Genomic DNA, 17,326 nt, shown 5'->3' with positions numbered 1-17,326 from the left:
TAATATATATCGATATATTGGCAGGTCAAAATTAATATCTCTAACTTCCCCCCTTCTGTTTTCTACAAGCCCAACACTAGCCCCAATACCAGCCCCAACTAGTCCAACGTCGGTGGTGGATAAAACCGCCGCGGTCGCGAAACACAGAAAACAGAAGTAACGCCGAATACGTTTATAAAAATTTAGAATATCAATTGCGTTGATACAATGTTAAGGTAGAGACACAATATCCCTTATTGATATTTCGATTTATCAAAAATAACCACACCACCCAACCTCCCCTCGCACAGGACGCTCTATCGCTGTGGAGTTACCCCCCACCCGCGTCATTGTTTTTGTTTGTTGTGTATTTAACGTTTTGATCAATGAAAACATTCGATTAAATGGACGCTGATTTGTGAATGTGTTGCGCGGATAAATAAGCCAGAGAAATAGGGACCGTGCAATGCATTCTGCCGCCGGGAAGTTCATGAGAATTTGACATTTATGTGGATGTTGTGGCTACGCCAAGCCGCTTGCTGCAAAAGCAACTAAATCTAAGACTGCTGCAGCGGCGTGGGTCGAATTCGCGCGGGACACACCCACCCAAAAACAAAAGTAGTCCAAAGGCCGCACTTTTTCAGTGGTGTAGTTTATGCACACCCATACATATATGCGGTTGTACGTGTGAGAAAGGAACCGGGGGCGGGCAGCAGAGGGACCGGTTTCGCAGAGCGCGATTTACGAGTAATTGACAAAGCAAACAAATACTCGTACAACAACGAATGCCGTCATAAGCAAACTACCAAATGGTCCAGTGAACGCGCTCTTCAATAAGATAGAGATTCACCATCCATCCTGTGGAGCGACTGCTTCGGCGAAAACGATGCAACAATCCTGTCCAGGAATCTATAATTAGCTATATTCAGAGTACGAGTCCCACGCCCTAAACATGGGCTTGCCTCCGCTGCAGACCCAACCGGGCACATTCCTTGTGGCCCTTGGCCTCTGCTGCTGGCTTCTGGCGACGGCCACCGCACACAACTGTCAGCACCAGCATCCCAAAGCCCATGAGGTAAGTGCCATCGATTGAGGGGGAGAGGTGGAGGAGGAATCGTGGCGTTGCCAGGAAACGAAAGAAAAGCAAACACACAAATAAAGGAAACTCCACGAAATGTCCCTTTTGTGGGAGCTTTGCAAAAATGCTACTTGTAACGAACAAAGGGTACATTCGGTTTATTTGGATGTTTCTTAAAGTCTTCTAGAAAGTGAGCGTATCATTATTTTCCCTTCCCGAATCAGAGCAACAAATCGAATTCTGTAAAGGCATAGAAGCTGAATGTTGTATTCGATTTTTCCAAGCAAATGGACACAAATAGGGGGAACAAATCTTTTCATTGTAATATTTGTTATTATGAGCGTAAGCAAGGACATCAAAACGAATATATTATAGTCGGAATACGCGGAATGCCGCATTTTGTCCATTTGACGAAAGCTTCTAATTGGTCTTGTGTACAAAGGAGGATTTTCCACGAATACAACTAATTAGTGTGTCATTAAAGTTCACTTAAATTCGGTTTCTCATGCAGCCTGCCAGCCAGCCACCCGAATGATTCTGGTTAAAAGCAAGAGCAATGGAAGCCGCAGCTTATTGACTAATGCCACTGAATGGATAATTATATATGCGCACTTAAGATTCAGCAAAGTGTAGTGTAGTGCATGCAATGTGGTTACCAGAGGTTGGGTTGGGTCGGGTTCGTTGGATGGTTGCCTCACTGCCAGCACCTGTAGCTACTGTACCTATGTATGAGCGAGCGATCTGATCTAGTTATGGTCTTAATGTCAGACACTGGCCGCCAACTTGTTACAGCCAGGCCCCTATTCTAGCTGTTGCAGACAGTGCGTAATCGTATTGGTTTTTTGGCTTTGAAAAATGGAGAATCGAAATTATTTCACAAAATATCATAAAAGATTGATCATTAAGATAATCTAATCTTTTTCAGTTCGGAAATCGATGTGCAAAGTAGGGTATTCAGAGCTTCATATGGCCCATCCGAAGCTAAGATTCCATTATTTTGTTTTTGCTGCTTTGGGGATTTTCTCATATTTTATTTCTTTCCAATCAACGGCATTTTAATTGGCATGTCGCCATAGACAAAGGTCGCCTTCAATTGTGCAAAGGGGGAAATTTACATGACTAGTACTACAGTTCCAGTTCCACTTCCACTTGCACTCCTCCCCGCCTTTAGAGTAAAAGTGACTTGGGAGAATTAATTCACGCTGCCTGTTTGTATCTAACGATGCTGTCGAGGTTGCCCGGCGGGCAAATAAATTAATTATCTGTAACTTAAACTCTTATGAGTGCAAAATATACCGCCAGAGGCCGTCTCCCTTTCAACCCAGAGATCTCGCTCTCTCTCTCTCTCTCTCTCTCTCTTACACTTTGAGATCGATCCTGTCACGTGCCGTGGTTGTGGAGATTTAATAAATAAATATATGCGGGAGATATGTACATATATGTATGTTTTTACTTTGACCGTAAACCCCCAAAACCGCAAAGCTTTCGTTACTTTTATAAATGCTACATTGTACGGGGTATATACTCATATAGGAGGAGCACACGATTCTAATTAATGTACAATGTACAATTTTACAATGTAAAATTTCCAAATTGAATCATTTGTCGACGTGGCAGTGACAGCGACGCTGTGGAACTGTTGAAAGACCGACCGGATGAGTGGATGAATGCGAATTCAGATGCACTTCGCTCGGGCATTTCTTAATAAAAAGTATCATGAGAACTGCGAACTGAGTCATGCATCGACTTGCACGCAAATTCGAAGTTTGTCAATTGTAAGCTCCTCGAAGGCGTTTCTACTCAAGCTTCCTTTCGCTCTTCGCTTGAATTTCGCTCTCCCAATTAACGCTTGAGGAAGCTTCAAGAAGTTCGGTTGGCTGCGTGGCAAAAGTTTGCTCTCCAATTAAATCCAATAATCTGTTGGAGTTTTTTTTTGTTCGCAGAAAGGTCTATGCATGATTTGGTTTGCACTTCGGTTTTGATGTTTTTCTTAAAACCAAATTGTGAAATTTAATCTAGTTGCGAGATTTTGTTTCCTGGCATATAATCAATTTTGTTCAGTGTAGTGAAGCCCGCTTTCTGGAGCGCCAGAGGCAATGGAGCGCTTTTTGTTACGTTGTTCTGCTTGTCATTTTCAATAAACGACTCGTTATCCGTTGTACAATAATAAGCGAATTATGAGCTTCTGTTATACAGTCGCTCAGCTGCAGCAACTCATGTATCCAGCACGTGGAATGGTGGGAGGAGTGGGGCCTAGAAAGTGAGAAATATGACAGGCACTTCAGCAGAACTTGTTGCTGTTGCTCAATCCAATTACTAACACCAGCAGCAACCGTTGGATAAGCAGGAGAAGAACTGAACAAAGGAGGGTCTAGTTGCAGGAAAACCCGTGGGGGGGTAGCCGTTATAAAAGCAGTAGAAACAGCCGTCACCGGGCAAATCAGCATGCGAATGAATATCTTGAATCTATCTACGCTACGAGGCAAGTGGAAACACGTTTAATGAAAGCAAACTGTAGTTAGCATAAGCGTACTACAGACCGCTTCAGGGCCATTAAATGAAATGGTTTTGAAACGAACTTGGCGAACTGCCAACAAGCGAACAAGTGTCTTTTGCAGGAGAAGAGAAGTTTCATTGTACATACTCGTACTGTAACCACTACAGTACAACTTCCCTAAAGACAACTTCAGGCATATATTCCAGGGTGTGCTTCTCCAGATAATAATAACTCCTATTATTCTTTAATCAAATGTATAGAAACAAAAAACCTGTCCTAATTAAGACTAATTTTTACGATTCAATCATTATGTAAACATGTATGATGACGGGTCTTGCTTCAAGTATCTGACAATGTAATTGTGGATTAATTTCAATAAAAAATAAATATTTATTTTATGTTTATTTACATAAAAGTTAACATGATATGCAAAATATACAAAGATAACAAAAAATGAACACATTACGTACTCGTACGAGGACTGCCCTTTAAGCATTCATGTTTTTTTTGTGGAATCTGTGATGGAAGCTCGACTGTACCCTGTACTACAACAGGAAACGTTATGATGGTCGAGGTCATTGGTATGGTATGGGATCCCTTGCACAAGCCAACGTAAGCCCCGCACATGGGCATCTGGTAGCAGGCCTTTGGAACCCCCCTTTTTTCCCGCTCCATTCTCGGCGTGCCAATTGCTGGAATTTCAATTTGAACGGAACGCTCTCACGGGGCTGTGCGGCTACGTGCCTGAAAAGGCAACTATTCCACTTGTTTTGATGGAAAGCCAGACCACGCCAGAACGGAACCGATTAATAACAGTAAGCTGCGTAAATTGAATGAGATGGACGAACAGTGCTAATGGGCTTTAATCCGCGTGATCAGCTAGTGCTTGGGGGGAGGCCACCAGTGAATGCATTTAATGATTTCGATTAAGTAACACAGTGTCAGGCCCCAGTCGCGTCCCCCGCCGTACACTTCCAATGCGGTCAAGCTGTGAGGTAAGAAATAAATTGAGTAAAATGATAATCAGCAAACAGATGAGGCGGAGAGCGGTACGGACAGACACCAAAAGAGAGCATCGCAAAGTTGCACAGCCATAGAGCCGTTCAGCATGCAAAGTAGCCATCGGAAAAGAAACAGCAGCTCAATATTACAACAAACAATTAACGGAAAACGGAGAGTCGGGAGAGCGGAACAGTGCGAGAATACCAAATAGTGAGATTGAGAGTGGCGTGCCAATGAAAGTGAAAGCACAAACAAAATGCTCAATGGAAAGCAACAACAACACACTGGCTTGAAAGCTTCAACGGCCCGTTCCATTGATCTGCCGAACTTGAGCCGAGCATTGAACGAGCGCAGGTGACGGTGACAGTCGTCAAAAGCCGAAAAGGAAGAGAGAAAGAGTCAAAGAAATGCTGTCATGCACGGCCGACCGACAGACAGACAGAGACGTAAATAATTACTCAACCGATCGATGATCGATTCCCGCTCCCAAATTAGCATGCGCAACTGGACAAACCGCGTTGGAGCTTCATAATCCGGCCAACTTGTGGTGCGCCCCCCGCCCCAAGGCACGGACTGGGCGGGGCTGGGCAGGCGTCGTGCGTGTCTTCGGGTTTTTTGCTATTTATGCTTACCAGTTTTTGTGCAGCTTATTTGTTTGGCTTTAAAAGTAAATACGGGAGGTAATCAAGCAGGCGCAGGCGCAGCCAACTGTGGCTTTAGCGGTACATTTCTCTTTTCTTTATTTGCTTTGATACACTTTTTGTGCATATACCCTGGCCAAGGGTATGCCAGGTCTTAGGAGCCGAAACAGTGCCGAAAATAACATCAAACTAAGAAAAGTCCAAGACTTTCCGATGAATCAGCAAGGGTATTTTCAGCTTCGGTTCGCCGATAATTTGCTATAATTTTTGCCTTAAACGTGAGTCGCATATCCAAAGCTGGACACGCTCGAATGTGGCCCACAAACCGAGAAAATTTGTTAGATATTCCAATCTTTGTGCTTTGAATGCAAGCCAGTTGGCCATTACGTCTTATCGGAGATTGAATAAGCGTACAGTATGAAGGCTTACACTGCGATAGTTAGAAAGTGTGTCCGAAAGGGTGCCAGAGTGAATCAGTCATTCTTTGAGCCTCAAGAGCATGGTATTAAGTAAATACAAATCACTTATAGTATAGAACTGAGCCATTAATTTCCAAAGCACGCACTTTGCCAGAATACCAAGTTGTATGTAGTCCATATTGGCCAAATTCTGCGGGAAATTTCTCGAGTACCATCGCTTCATTCGGAGTCCAATGCATCAGACTTAGTTCAGTGCCAGCCTTGAAAAAAGTTCCATCGAAAGTGTTCATGATAGACCAAGCGATAGACTCACCAAATACGGACAGCTGTGATTTACATTCGTAAACTGCTTTAATGTTGAGTAAATTAAATTGGGAATAAACAGTTTTCGGCGGTTCCTGAAGAACATGCAAGCATCCACTTTCATATCGTACAGAAACGGATGCCAGCCTCCGCTTTCGCGTTTCACCAATCGAAAATGGACTTGAAACTGAAAAAATAGACACACTATATGCAGTTTATGGTGTCTTTTTTGATCACTAGTTACTTCTGTAATGGTTCTGTTCAAATATGCCACAATATTCAACATGTTGCGCTTCCGATCGATGGCCTTGATGGCACACTCTTTGATCCAGCCCAGCTGTGGGCTAAGAACCTCGCAGGCCAGCGAATTGAACTTGTAGGAGCCCTCAACCTAAGGAATACTAGAATAGAGATTCCGAGTCAGCAGAGAGCCACACTCACATCGAAATAGGCTAGGCTCGCCAGGAATATTGCATAAAAATAAACCACTCTCGTCATCCTCTTGATTTGTACTGGAATATTTCGGTAGATTATACAACACTTTATTAGTGTTCTGTTGATGTAGTTTTAATTATTTAAAATTGAAATTAAATGTGCATTTATAAATCATTTGTCGATTTTATGATTGCTGTACAAGCGAATCGATTAATGAAATGCATTCACTCGCATCCATCGAAGAATGCCATGGGGTTGCATTCACCGCCGCCTCTTTCTCTACCTCTCGCTAATGGCTGTCCAAAACGGTATTGTGCGTCATAATCTTTCACCTGCCAAACGTTTCGCAGATGATTTGTAATTTGTGTGGTTTTTCAAATGCCTATTGAATGCATTCAACCGCAGATATGTCGAGTTATTGGAGGGGCTACGGGGGCAGGGCAAGTGAAGTTTTGATAGTCACGATTGAAGCCGGCTCTTTGAAGGCTTACGCTTTGCCCATCTTTATCTCAAAGACAGATGATACTTTTGAAGACGGGGGTTGCCTGGAAACGGGGGGTTTTGAGCGATGATATAGCACATTGTGACTGCACGTGACAAGTGGCCCTTGAAAGCTTACTCATAATGATGACTAACCCCAAGATCACCTGCGACCTGCGAAGGAGGGAGCTTCAATCAGTGCTCCCTTCAGCTCCTCAATCCTCCCCCCCTTCAGCACTCCAATCCTCCCCCCTTTCGCACTTCAATAAGCCCCTGTTTGTTCAGCTCATTTCAAGGCCAAACTCTTTTGTCAGTCTTTTAGATAAATATCGCCATTTGCCATAGCAACTACCATACCATTACCCATTACCATTGTTGTTCTGCGACAAATAGGAGCTGGTTCTGGCACTGGCTCTGGTGCAGGTGTCTCTTGGTGCCATTTAGCAGCACTCGGCAGCCCCACACTTGGGAACACCTCACAAATCACTTCCCACGGCATCGTTTATGGCAGGCATCATGGGTTTTTATCAATTAAATCCCCAGCAGAATTGTCTGTCAATCCATTTTGTGTGCAAATTAGCTGTATTATTTTGTTCCTTTGTTGTCTGGCTTTTACTTTTACTTTCTGTATGTTCTTAATGGATGTGGCCCTAGGCCCCCCGGACCATATAATTTTCACTTTAATGGACCCTCCCAGGGTAATTGACGTGAAATTGAATAGCTTTCAAGACCAGTCAAGACCGCCCCGCCATTAGAGGGAGGCCCAGACGCCGCAACCTTAAATGAAAATATTTATAGCATGCCTCAGTCTTGACTGTGTGTGTGTGTGCATCTCTGAGATACTTGCCACGAATTTATGCCGTAGAGCGTCGCGAGATTATCATCGACCCTGCCATGCATATTCAACGACGACGACATCTAATTTATTCCTAATAATTGGCACACATTGCACAATGACCGCAAAGCATATTTATTATTATTATTTTTTATTTTTGTATTGGGCAAAAGACAAAACAATACCCACTAATAAATGAGCAGCGAAAAATAATACAATATAAGGGAAACAAGCAACACCAATCATTGACATTTTGGCTCTGCGATGTGCCAATCGTTCGACATTTTGGCGGGCAATTTAAAATTAATTTCCCTGCAATTTGCACAGACCAATTACTGCCTTTGCCTTTGCCTTTGGGTTTGGGTTTTGGGTTTTTGGGCTTTGTGTGGCCTTTGTGTGACATGTCGTCATTTAAAATGTTAACAACAATATGAGAAAACTAGCAACAAAATTGAGCAGTTTTCGCTTTCGTTTAAGCACCGCTGAGTGATTTTCTCAGTCTTCCCTTTCAATCTCTCTCTCTCCATCTTTAGCTCATTATTTATATCTCTCGCTTTTATAGGTCGTCCATGGCGTGCGCATCCAACTGGCTGATAGCGATGATGACGACGCCGCCGGCAGCAGCGACGCAGCCGTGCATAGCGTGCGCCGGCGCAGCGTCACCGCCGAGCAGCCGCTGCGCATTCTGCTCGTCTATGATGACTCCGTTTACAGGTGAGTGCCAGCCACCAGGCACCAGACACCAGCACCAGCTACAGCTCTAAAAAAAACCAGTCTCCAGACTTAAGGGCCACGAATTTTGTATACTCTTTTTATAGCTTGGGGACCTTGAAAGTCAATCGTTTTGTGGGGGAATCTGCTACACACTGAAAAAGATTTTGATTGATTACCACTTTAATTGCGGATATTAAATGACAAGACCAGCCCCGAGCCCGCAGCCCCCTAGTTGGAGGACATAGAATATATTCCATTCCCCCATTTGATTCCTGCATGATTTGTAGTTATTCCATGACACAGACATGGATTTGCACAGCGACTAAATGAAAGACCAGTCGTCTTTTCAAATTACGAGTGAATATAGTTTTTGGGGCGTGCATCAAAGGACAAAGGAAATAAATCTATGGAAAATAAATTAGGGCTTAAGGAATTTGAAAATTGCTGTACAAATCGTAAATATATTTATTTGTTTGAAAACCAACAAAAAATGTATATTTAAAAATTCCTTTGGTCGTCTAAAAGGAATGTGGAATGGGCATGCTGCAAATAGATATATGTATCTATAGTTATCGAAGGCCAAGAAAGGACTGTACTTACTTTTTATTTCGCAGCGTAATTTGCAAACAGATTAGCAAATAACGCACCAGAAGCCTAATTGGCCATTTTTAAGATCGATTGATCCTTTGGAGTGGAAAGGTTTAATTTTGCAGAAACTCGTTAGTTTACGGCTTACCACATCCTGGCCTTGCGTCTGCTGGCCCATCGTCTTTTATGGACCCCTCCGAAGGATCATTATAAGAACTCAAATCAGTGGCTGTGGAAGATTCATCATGATCTTTTTGAGAGCCCCCTTCAGCCATAAAATACTCCGAGTCTTCCGATGTAGTTGAGCTGGAGGAGTAGGTATCCTCATAGATAAGATTCGGTTCGGCCATCACTCGGAATGTTCGATTATATTTAAGATTTTCAAAAATAGAAGCACCAACGAAAATATCACACAATTTTTATGACTGTGATTCGTTTTTCCGGAGTGTTTCGGAAAATGCTGCTTAGATGTGGATTTTTATACCCGATACTCAAAATGAGTATTGGGGTATATTAGATTTGTGGTAAAAGTGGATGTGTGTAACTTCCAGAAGGAATCGTTTCCGACCCCATAAAGTATATATATTCTTGATCAGCATCAATAGCCGAGTCGATTGAGCCCTGTCTGTCTGTCCGTCTGTCCGTCCGTCCGTCTGTCCGTCCGTCCCTCTGTCCGTCCCCTTCAGCGCCTAGTGCTCAAAGACTATAAGAGCTAGAGCAACGATGTTTTGGATCCAGACTTCTGTGATATGTCACTGCTACAATAATATTTCAAAACTTCGCCCCGCCCACTTCCGCCCCCACAAAGGACGAAAATCTGTGGCATCCACATTTTTAAAGATACGATAAAACCAAAAACGCAGAATCGTAGAAGATGACTATATCTTCTAGAGTGCAAAATCTGAACCAGATCGTATAATGATTATAGCCAGAATCAAGAAAGCAATTTCATTATTTCTCGCTCTGTCTCTCTCTAACACACAGGTTTCATGGTCGGTTTTGCCAATTGCAAAATATGAGTTCAAGGATCTCAGAACCTATAAGAGCCAGAGCAACCAAATTTGGTATCCACACTCCTGTAATATCGGACCTTGACCGTTTTATGTCCAAATTTCGCCACACCCCCTTCCGCCCCCGCAAAGGACGAAAATCTGGGGATATTCAAAAATCTCAGAGACTATTAAGGCTAGAGTAACCAAATTTGGTATCCGCACTTCTGTTAGATCTCACTATAAAAGGTATATCTCAGAATTTCGCCCCACCCCCTTCCGCCCCCACAAAGAACGCAAATCTGTTGCATCCACAATATTGCACATTCGAGAAAACTAAAAACGCAGAATCATAGATAACGACCATATCTATCAGATTGCTGAATCTGGTTTAGATCAGATAATTTTTATAGCCAATAGGAACAAATCAATTTGCAGTGGCTACGCAGCGCCCGACGTCACGCTCAGACTGATTTTCTGTCTCTCTCGCACGCACTCTTTGTCGTGTCGTTTAATATTAGCGGCGTCTGCCGGAGGAGAGCCATACTGACTTAGTATCGGGTATAACTGTAGAGTTGCGGTGTCCGCAGCAACTCACAACGTTCCCCCTCGTTTGTTTTTGCATTCTCGATCGCGAGCATCGGTCCCAGTCTACCAATGCTTCCCTCTCGCTTCACGGGCCTACTCTTTTCCACTTTTCGCTTGTGCATCGAAGAATATATCTCGGGCTAAGTAGAGGAATAGTTGCAAAATGAGCAAGGACGTGCCCTGCAGTAAGATCTCCAGAAATCCCCTATTATTCCCCCGGCTTCCTCGGCTCCTCTCAAACGATCATACCCTCCTCTAAGCTAGGGTATGGAAATTGCCTTTAATTGCACTTTAATGGCAGGCAGCCAAGCAAACAGCAAAACAGTTTACAATCTGACTTGGCCGAATGTCAAGTTAAGGCCTCACAAAAAAAAGAGGCAAAAACGTATCGTAGCCAAGAAAACAGCTCACTCTGTTAACTGTATCTGTATCTGTATCTGTATCTGTGCGTTGCTTTGGCCATGCACCGTTACCGAGCCGAGTCGAGTCGTGTCGAGTTGAGTAACACTTGAAGTCCAAATTGGTTTTTCAGTGCGGAGCAGCCGCAATTTGTCCAAATTAACGCAGCTAGGCGCGGTGGCGGCTCTCCTAAGGTTAGCCGTAGCCCCAGCCCCAGTAATTGCTCCACCACATCCCATCCAATTTACAGTATAATCGAACGTCCCCTCGATTGGCCAGCGACAGCAGAGCGGACAAGGTCAGCAGGAAAACTTACTTGACTCGATTTGGCTTCGATATCAATCTCTCTATTAATAAGTAAGTGGCTGAAACAGGTGTAAACAGTGCGTTTCACAAGTATCAGGCAGTTAGCGGGGGACAGATAAAAGGGGGACAGATAAAAGTCAGTATTCAATTGAGAGACAATTTTTTTATTTATTCAAAAAAATCCTTAACTTGCTAGACTAGCTTATTTCTATCTTAAAAATTAACACAAAAGAAGAGATCCTTTCCCAGGCCCTACAGATGTGCTCATGGAAGCTATAATTAGCCAAAGGGTGCCTGGGTCCTTAGGCTCCTGGCAGGCGTACTGGTACAGGCCGATGTAACCCACTAGAATATCATAGATAAAGATCTGAGCCGATCCTCCAGAGACAAGGGATGCACAAGGCGACATCTGCCCTCATAAGACGTCAACGGAATGGAACAGGGCAAAGGCTGGAGTGCAAATTACAGAAGCTTCCTTTGCAGTCTCTCGATGCGTGCAATTTAAACGACCCCAATGGTATCCCAAACAAAGCCAGAATCCATGAAGTCTGCCAATACCAATTACTCAATTTATTTGGTAACATAGCAGCAAATAGAAGACACGTTCTCAGGGATACATGTATAAATTGTCCCCCATTTATACGGGGGACTTGTTCTTCCAACTTCTAACCTCCCAACAGACTCCAATCAATTATGAAACAAGCTCTTGTTGCTGCTGGCACTCAGGGCTGGTTGTCCATCCGTTTGGTTTTCCGAAAACTGAAAACTAATCAACCCGAAATCCTCTTATATTTCCATGCCTACGCCGTGTCGCCCCCTTTCAGGCTGGAGGAGGAGAAGTTCAATTTGATAAACGTAAGTGGTGGAAATTTGGTGAATATGTATCTGTTTTGACATTTAATAATGCACCCCTCTGACCTTTCAGGATACTGTGCTGCCGGAGGCCGTGCAGTTCTGGGAACAGGCCCTGATGGTCCGAGAGACCAAGGGCATTATACGATTGAATAGGTAAGGTTCGGGGACAAAGCCAGTGCACTGGCCAATTATAAAATATCCATGAATTGACATCTGTTTTTGCTTTTGTTCGGCAGGAAATGCAACAGCACCCAGGTCTACGTGAAGAACGGCCAGACCCACTGCATTGACCAGTGCAAGGCGACGACAATGTGCGGCGAGGTGCAGGTGCCCAACGAGCATTTGGATGTGGGTTTGCCCTTTCACCTTCCCCCCAATATCCCATGAATCCCTTACTCATATGGGAATGGATTGTGTTTCAGGTCTGTCGCGTATGCAATGCCACTGGCCAGAACTGCCGGATAGACAGCAATACCCAGCCGGGAGACGGCATCCAGAATGCGGACTTTGTGTTCTATGTTTCGGCACGGCAGACCCAGCGCTGCTTCAAGGGATTAACAGTGGCCTATGCGGCCCACTGTCAGCAGGAGGCGGCCCTGGACCGGCCCATAGCCGGGCACGCCAATCTCTGTCCGGAGAGCATCAGCACCAAGCCGCAGGAGCTGCAGACGCTCATATCCACAGTCAAGCACGAGATCCTGCATGCCCTGGGCTTCTCCGTTAGTCTGTATGCCTTCTTCAGGGATGACGAAGGACGACCGCGCACGCCGCGCAAATCAGAAACAGGCAAGCCGTTCCTGAACGAAAAGTAAGCAAAGAAATAGGAAAAAAAGGTACCTACATTTTAGTACCTATGTAAATCTCATTTCAGATTGCAGATCCATCAGTGGAGCAACGAGACCATACGCAAGGTGGTGCGCGAGAACTGGTCTGTGCGTGGTGGCCATGTCAATAAGGAGGTCGATATGATGGTGACGCCTCGCGTGGTGGCCGAGGCGCGTGCCCACTTCGACTGCGACAAACTCGAGGGGGCTGAGCTAGAGGATCAGGGCGGCGAGGGCACCGCCCTGACTCACTGGGAGAAGCGCATACTCGAGAACGAGGCCATGACTGGCACGCACACACAGTCGCCGGTCTTCTCACGCATCACCCTCGCCCTGATGGAGGACTCCGGCTGGTATCGGGCCAACTACTCGATGGCCACTCCCCTTAGCTGGGGCAAGGGTCTTGGCTGCTCGTTTGCCATGCGCAGCTGCAAGGATTGGATACAAATGAATCATGCCAGGTGCGAAATAGAGTCTGCTCTTCCACACGGATAGCCAAGTACTTACTGTTCTGCCTGTTTTGATCTCCACAGAGGCCGCTCCATACATCCGTTCTGCTCGAAGGTCAAGCAGGATCCGCTGCAGACCGAATGCACCGACGATCGCAACTCGGTGGCGCTGTGCAATCTCATCCGGCACGACTACGAGCTGCCCAAGAGCTATCAGAACTTCGACAGCCTCCAAAATGTGAAAAGCGGCGAGGAGGGCTTCTACGGCGGCTCCGTTTCGCTGGCGGACCACTGTCCCTACATACAGGAGTTCACCTGGCGCAGCAAGAACATCATAGTGCGCGGCTCCCACTGTCGCTTCGTGGAGAATAATCCGAGTAACTACAAGACTTCTATTTGATTCTGCTCTTTGCTAAAGCAACTCCCTTGCAGAGCCGGAGAAGAACTTTGCCTTGGAGAGCTACGGCCATGGCTCGAAGTGCTTTGATCACAGCGAGGCCATGTGGGAGGAGCGCTCCTGCCATCAGACCCGCGAATGGCAGCACTGGGGCAGCGGCTGCTACAAGTACACCTGTTTCGACGGTCGTCTGCACATCCTGGTGGGCAACTACACCTACAAGTGCTCGTTCCCCGGCCAAAAGCTCTCCATCCGTATTGCCGCCAATGGCTGGCTGCACAAGGGTGCGATCATGTGCCCGCCCTGTCATGAGCTGTGCGGCTCCCACTTTGCCGCCCAGGGCAAACAGTGCCGGCCCGGTGAGGAGGCCGATCCACTCAACAAATACCCGCGCGACAATCTTGCCTGTGGCGCGGAGAGCAGACAACAACGTTCCGTGGCCATAATCAGTGCTGCACTCTTGCTGGCGGCGGGTCTGCGGCTGGGGCGTAGTTAGGCCAACAGTCGCTGATCCACTTGAAAGCAGTTTTATTGCGTTGCTCTACGTGTATTTAGTGAAATTTGTACATTTTAGCTGTATCATAAGCTCAATTCGTCTAACTATAGGTCCCTCTGTAAACGTAATTCCCATACCCATGCCTCCCCTATCTAGCTATACTTATACTTATAATTGTAAATGTATTTTGTCCATCCCTACATGTGATCTTTGTTAAGTGTGTCCGTGAGAGATCGAATCACAGCAAACGAGGAGGACATTCACGGGCAGCTCTAAGTTCTAAACATTCCAAAGCCCGATGCAACTTTATTTGATGTTCGGGAGTCCCAGACCCGGCTCTGTGTTGTTATTTTGTTTCGCATCGCCCAAAAAAATACCTTGTTATTTATTATAAATGTTTAATTCTCGCTTTTCGAAATTCGTTGATTTGATTTTCATGTGATCTACATATTTACTCGATGATTAGTTTCTCGTCTAAGTTTAAAGTGTTTCAGCTGCCTATCGAGCATTTAACGAATGTATGTATGTGAACTCTGCCCTCAAATTGTAATATGTATTCTGTACTCTGTAGTGGGGATAGACTAGTGTGAGAATTGTGAATAAACCAAGAGACCATACCATGTCTTTTGTATTGAAAGAAGTTAGGCTGGTTTCCATATTGTCTTTAAATAAAGTTTATTGTAAAGTCTATTCTAATACTTTCCTATTGAATACGGGTCACAGATCCCCAACCAGTTTGTAGAGGATCTCGCTCTCACCTTCCGTGTCCTTTGCTGGAGATTCACTTGCTTTTCCATTACTTTTCGGCTTCCTTTTGAAGCGTTTGGCAGGGCTCTTGATGCGATTCGAGCTAATCAATGAGATTTTAGGTGATGATTGGTAATTATAGTCCTAATTGTTGTACTTACGCCTTTGCCAGCTCTTCGAGTACGGGTAAAATTGTGGAACGTGTCACTCCTTTGGACTCCTCCTCTTCCAGCTCCTTGGGATGCGCCTTACGCTTATGCGAACGGCAGTTGGAGCCGTTGGAGAAGTCCTTGTCGCAGAAATTGCACTTGTACGGCCGTATGCCGGTGTGCAGGATGAGATGGGACTTCAATGTTTTGGTACGCTTGAATTCGGCACCGCACTGCTCACATTTGTGCTGCCTCTTGTCGGAGTGGACTACTTTGTGCTTGTTGAAGGTTCGCCGCGTCTTGAGCTTCAGCCCGCAGATGTTGCACTCGTAGATGGTGGCACTGTGCGTGTCGGCATGCACCTGGAAGTGGTTCAGAGATTAGTGATGCTCGGAGATGACTCCATGGCTGTACTCTACCCTGAGCCTGGCCTTGTTCTTGAAGCGTCGCTGACAGACGGGGCATTCGAAGGGACACTCGTCGGTGTGGACCAGCTTGTGGTCATTGAGAGCGGCGAGCAAATTGAAGCCTCTGGCACAGATGTCGCAGATGAAGGGCTTGATGTCATTATGGATGCCGTCGATGTGGCGCTTGAGGGTTGCTGACGTGGTGAAGAGCTTCGAACAGTGGGGGCAGGAATTGTCGGCCTTCTCCTTGGCCGGCAAGTGGGTGCGCTCGTGGGTCTGCAGCTGAGCCACAGTCGGAAAGATGGCCCCGCATTGCTTGCACTCGAGATTGGGCAAGTCGTCGGGCATGACATTATGCACGTCCAGCATGTGTTTCTTGTAGGCATTCGGCTTTTTGTAGGTTTTGCGGCAGATGTCGCATTTGTATGAGTGTGTGGTAGCTTTCTCATCCAAGTGGTCTGGCGTAGGGTCATCCTCTGCATCCGATTCTGTGCCCATTTCCCGCTCTATTTTCACTATTTCCGCATCATCGGGTGGCTCCTCTGATGGCTCTTTGTATGCATCCACTTTATATTCCTCGCCTTCGCTCTCATCTATCATGTCGGAATCCTCGTCGATGCAGTCCTCTACCATATCCTCCTCCATACTGTCTGGATGTTCCTCTTCCTCAATAAACTCTTCTTGCTCTTCCACTTCCTGCTCTTGCTCCTGTTCCTGCTCCTCCTGCATTTCTCGTTCTTCCTCTTCCATTATCTCCTGCACTCGGAAATGCTCTTCTACTTCCAGTTCAATTACTTTCTCCGGCAAGCGCCGCGGCGGCGCGACTGTTCTCGACATAACGTGCTTCCACTCGTCGGTCAGTAGACCGCAATCCGTGCGCAGCTCTTCAAAGTCCACATACCTATCCGGCGATAGGCTCTGCAATCTACTGAAGAGAGTCTGGACGCGTCGCACCCGCTCCGAGAACTCAATCAGGCACTCCATTAGCATAAAGCATTCCACACACAAGTGGTTGCTCAGCTCGTCCTCCACTTTGATCTGCAACGATAACCTATCGTTTAAATATCTATTTATTGGCAGAGCCCAATCACTTCTTACATCCACCCAGAAGTATTTGCCAATGGCCATAGCCAACATGCTCGTCCAGGAGGACTGCTGATCCTGCTGGTTACGCGCATAGACGTTTGCGTTCTGCGGATGGTCCTTGGCGCACAGGCGACACCATTTGTGCCAGGCGGATGCACTTGCATTGGCCACTGCCCCTCCAGCTCCATGGTTGGTCATTCTGCATCCGCAATCATCGAAAATATAAGATCTGTTTAATTGTTATTTATGTTTTGTAAAATTACGCGCTAGGCCACAAATAGGACATTTGCGGAGAGTTGAGCTGCCATATCATCAAAAAAAGAAAACATTTTTTTTTGGTATTTTTACATACCAAATATAAGGTTACTTTAACCCATTTAAAAGATGAGCCTTGATGAATCTAGCGCCAAACAGATGATTCTATATCACAATAATGTTTTTTATTATGTACAGAATAAATATAGATCCCACGATGTTTTCTTCGCCTTTCCAGTCCACCATCGGTACCTCCTATGCGGGGGGTTCCTCTGTAGCTCCTCTCGGGAGGTTAAAGGGATGTGCTCCTGGCTAGCTGTCCTGCTGCGGGTTATAGCCATGATGCCGCTGCTGTATCGCTGAGTCGACGCGTGGATATATTTTAAAATATATCTTTCTTCACACCGG

At 45.6% G+C, this 17,326-nt stretch overlaps 3 protein-coding genes and 1 long non-coding RNA gene across 4 annotated transcripts; 1 reads left to right on the top strand and 3 right to left on the bottom strand.

Moving 5' to 3' along the window:
- Window positions 1–66: 66 nt before the first annotated feature.
- LOC108156413 (leishmanolysin-like peptidase) lies at window positions 67–14,964 on the top strand. The gene is made up of 10 exons (XM_017287859.2): window positions 67–215; window positions 291–1,054; window positions 8,232–8,383; window positions 12,078–12,108; window positions 12,179–12,261; window positions 12,345–12,456; window positions 12,531–12,916; window positions 12,980–13,393; window positions 13,466–13,758; window positions 13,814–14,964. The coding sequence occupies exons 2-10, from the start codon at window positions 932–934 to the stop codon at window positions 14,272–14,274; spliced, it is 2,055 nt and encodes a 684-aa protein (XP_017143348.1). The 5' UTR covers window positions 67–215; window positions 291–931; the 3' UTR covers window positions 14,275–14,964.
- On the bottom strand, window positions 5,309–6,533 carry LOC108153839. Its single transcript, XM_033388845.1, has 4 exons — window positions 6,361–6,533; window positions 6,164–6,310; window positions 5,930–6,106; window positions 5,309–5,876 (listed from the first exon to the last, which is right to left on the bottom strand). The coding sequence occupies exons 1-4, from the start codon at window positions 6,415–6,417 to the stop codon at window positions 5,718–5,720; spliced, it is 540 nt and encodes a 179-aa protein (XP_033244736.1). The 5' UTR covers window positions 6,418–6,533; the 3' UTR covers window positions 5,309–5,717.
- On the bottom strand, window positions 8,839–9,442 carry LOC117187066. The gene is made up of 3 exons (XR_004471854.1): window positions 9,120–9,442; window positions 8,984–9,067; window positions 8,839–8,926 (listed from the first exon to the last, which is right to left on the bottom strand). It is a non-coding gene; the product is annotated as an uncharacterized LOC117187066 (long non-coding RNA).
- Window positions 14,933–16,938, bottom strand: LOC108156414 (zinc finger protein weckle). Its single transcript, XM_017287862.2, has 4 exons — window positions 16,676–16,938; window positions 15,590–16,615; window positions 15,183–15,532; window positions 14,933–15,124 (listed from the first exon to the last, which is right to left on the bottom strand). The coding sequence occupies exons 1-4, from the start codon at window positions 16,859–16,861 to the stop codon at window positions 14,992–14,994; spliced, it is 1,695 nt and encodes a 564-aa protein (XP_017143351.1). The 5' UTR covers window positions 16,862–16,938; the 3' UTR covers window positions 14,933–14,991.
- Between the last annotated feature and the right edge of the window lie 388 nt (window positions 16,939–17,326).

Source organism: Drosophila miranda, chromosome 2 (assembly GCF_003369915.1).
Source record: "Drosophila miranda strain MSH22 chromosome 2, D.miranda_PacBio2.1, whole genome shotgun sequence".
NCBI classification, from domain to species: Eukaryota; Metazoa; Arthropoda; class Insecta; order Diptera; family Drosophilidae; genus Drosophila; species Drosophila miranda.
Note: the sequence above shows the minus strand (reverse complement) of the source record. Positions and strands in the feature narration are given on the sequence as shown.

Bases quoted from the DNA above. Each gene is read 5' to 3' on its own strand.
- LOC108156413 (XM_017287859.2), top strand. From the start codon at position 932: ATGGGCTTGCCTCCGCTGCAGACCCAACCGGGCACATTCCTTGTGGCC. The intron at 8,384-12,077 runs GTGAGTGCCAGC...GCCCCCTTTCAG, and splicing joins TATGATGACTCCGTTTACAG to GCTGGAGGAGGAGAAGTTCA. The intron at 12,109-12,178 runs GTAAGTGGTGGA...CTGACCTTTCAG, and splicing joins AGAAGTTCAATTTGATAAAC to GATACTGTGCTGCCGGAGGC.
- LOC108153839 (XM_033388845.1), bottom strand. From the start codon at position 6,417: ATGACGAGAGTGGTTTATTTTTATGCAATATTCCTGGCGAGCCTAGCC. The intron at 6,311-6,360 runs GTGAGTGTGGCT...AGTATTCCTTAG, and splicing joins CGAGCCTAGCCTATTTCGAT to GTTGAGGGCTCCTACAAGTT. The intron at 5,877-5,929 runs GTGAGTCTATCG...ACTTTTTTCAAG, and splicing joins ATCACAGCTGTCCGTATTTG to GCTGGCACTGAACTAAGTCT.
- LOC108156414 (XM_017287862.2), bottom strand. From the start codon at position 16,861: ATGACCAACCATGGAGCTGGAGGGGCAGTGGCCAATGCAAGTGCATCC. The intron at 16,616-16,675 runs GTAAGAAGTGAT...TTATCGTTGCAG, and splicing joins GCAAATACTTCTGGGTGGAT to ATCAAAGTGGAGGACGAGCT. The intron at 15,533-15,589 runs GTAGAGTACAGC...AACCACTTCCAG, and splicing joins AGAACAAGGCCAGGCTCAGG to GTGCATGCCGACACGCACAG.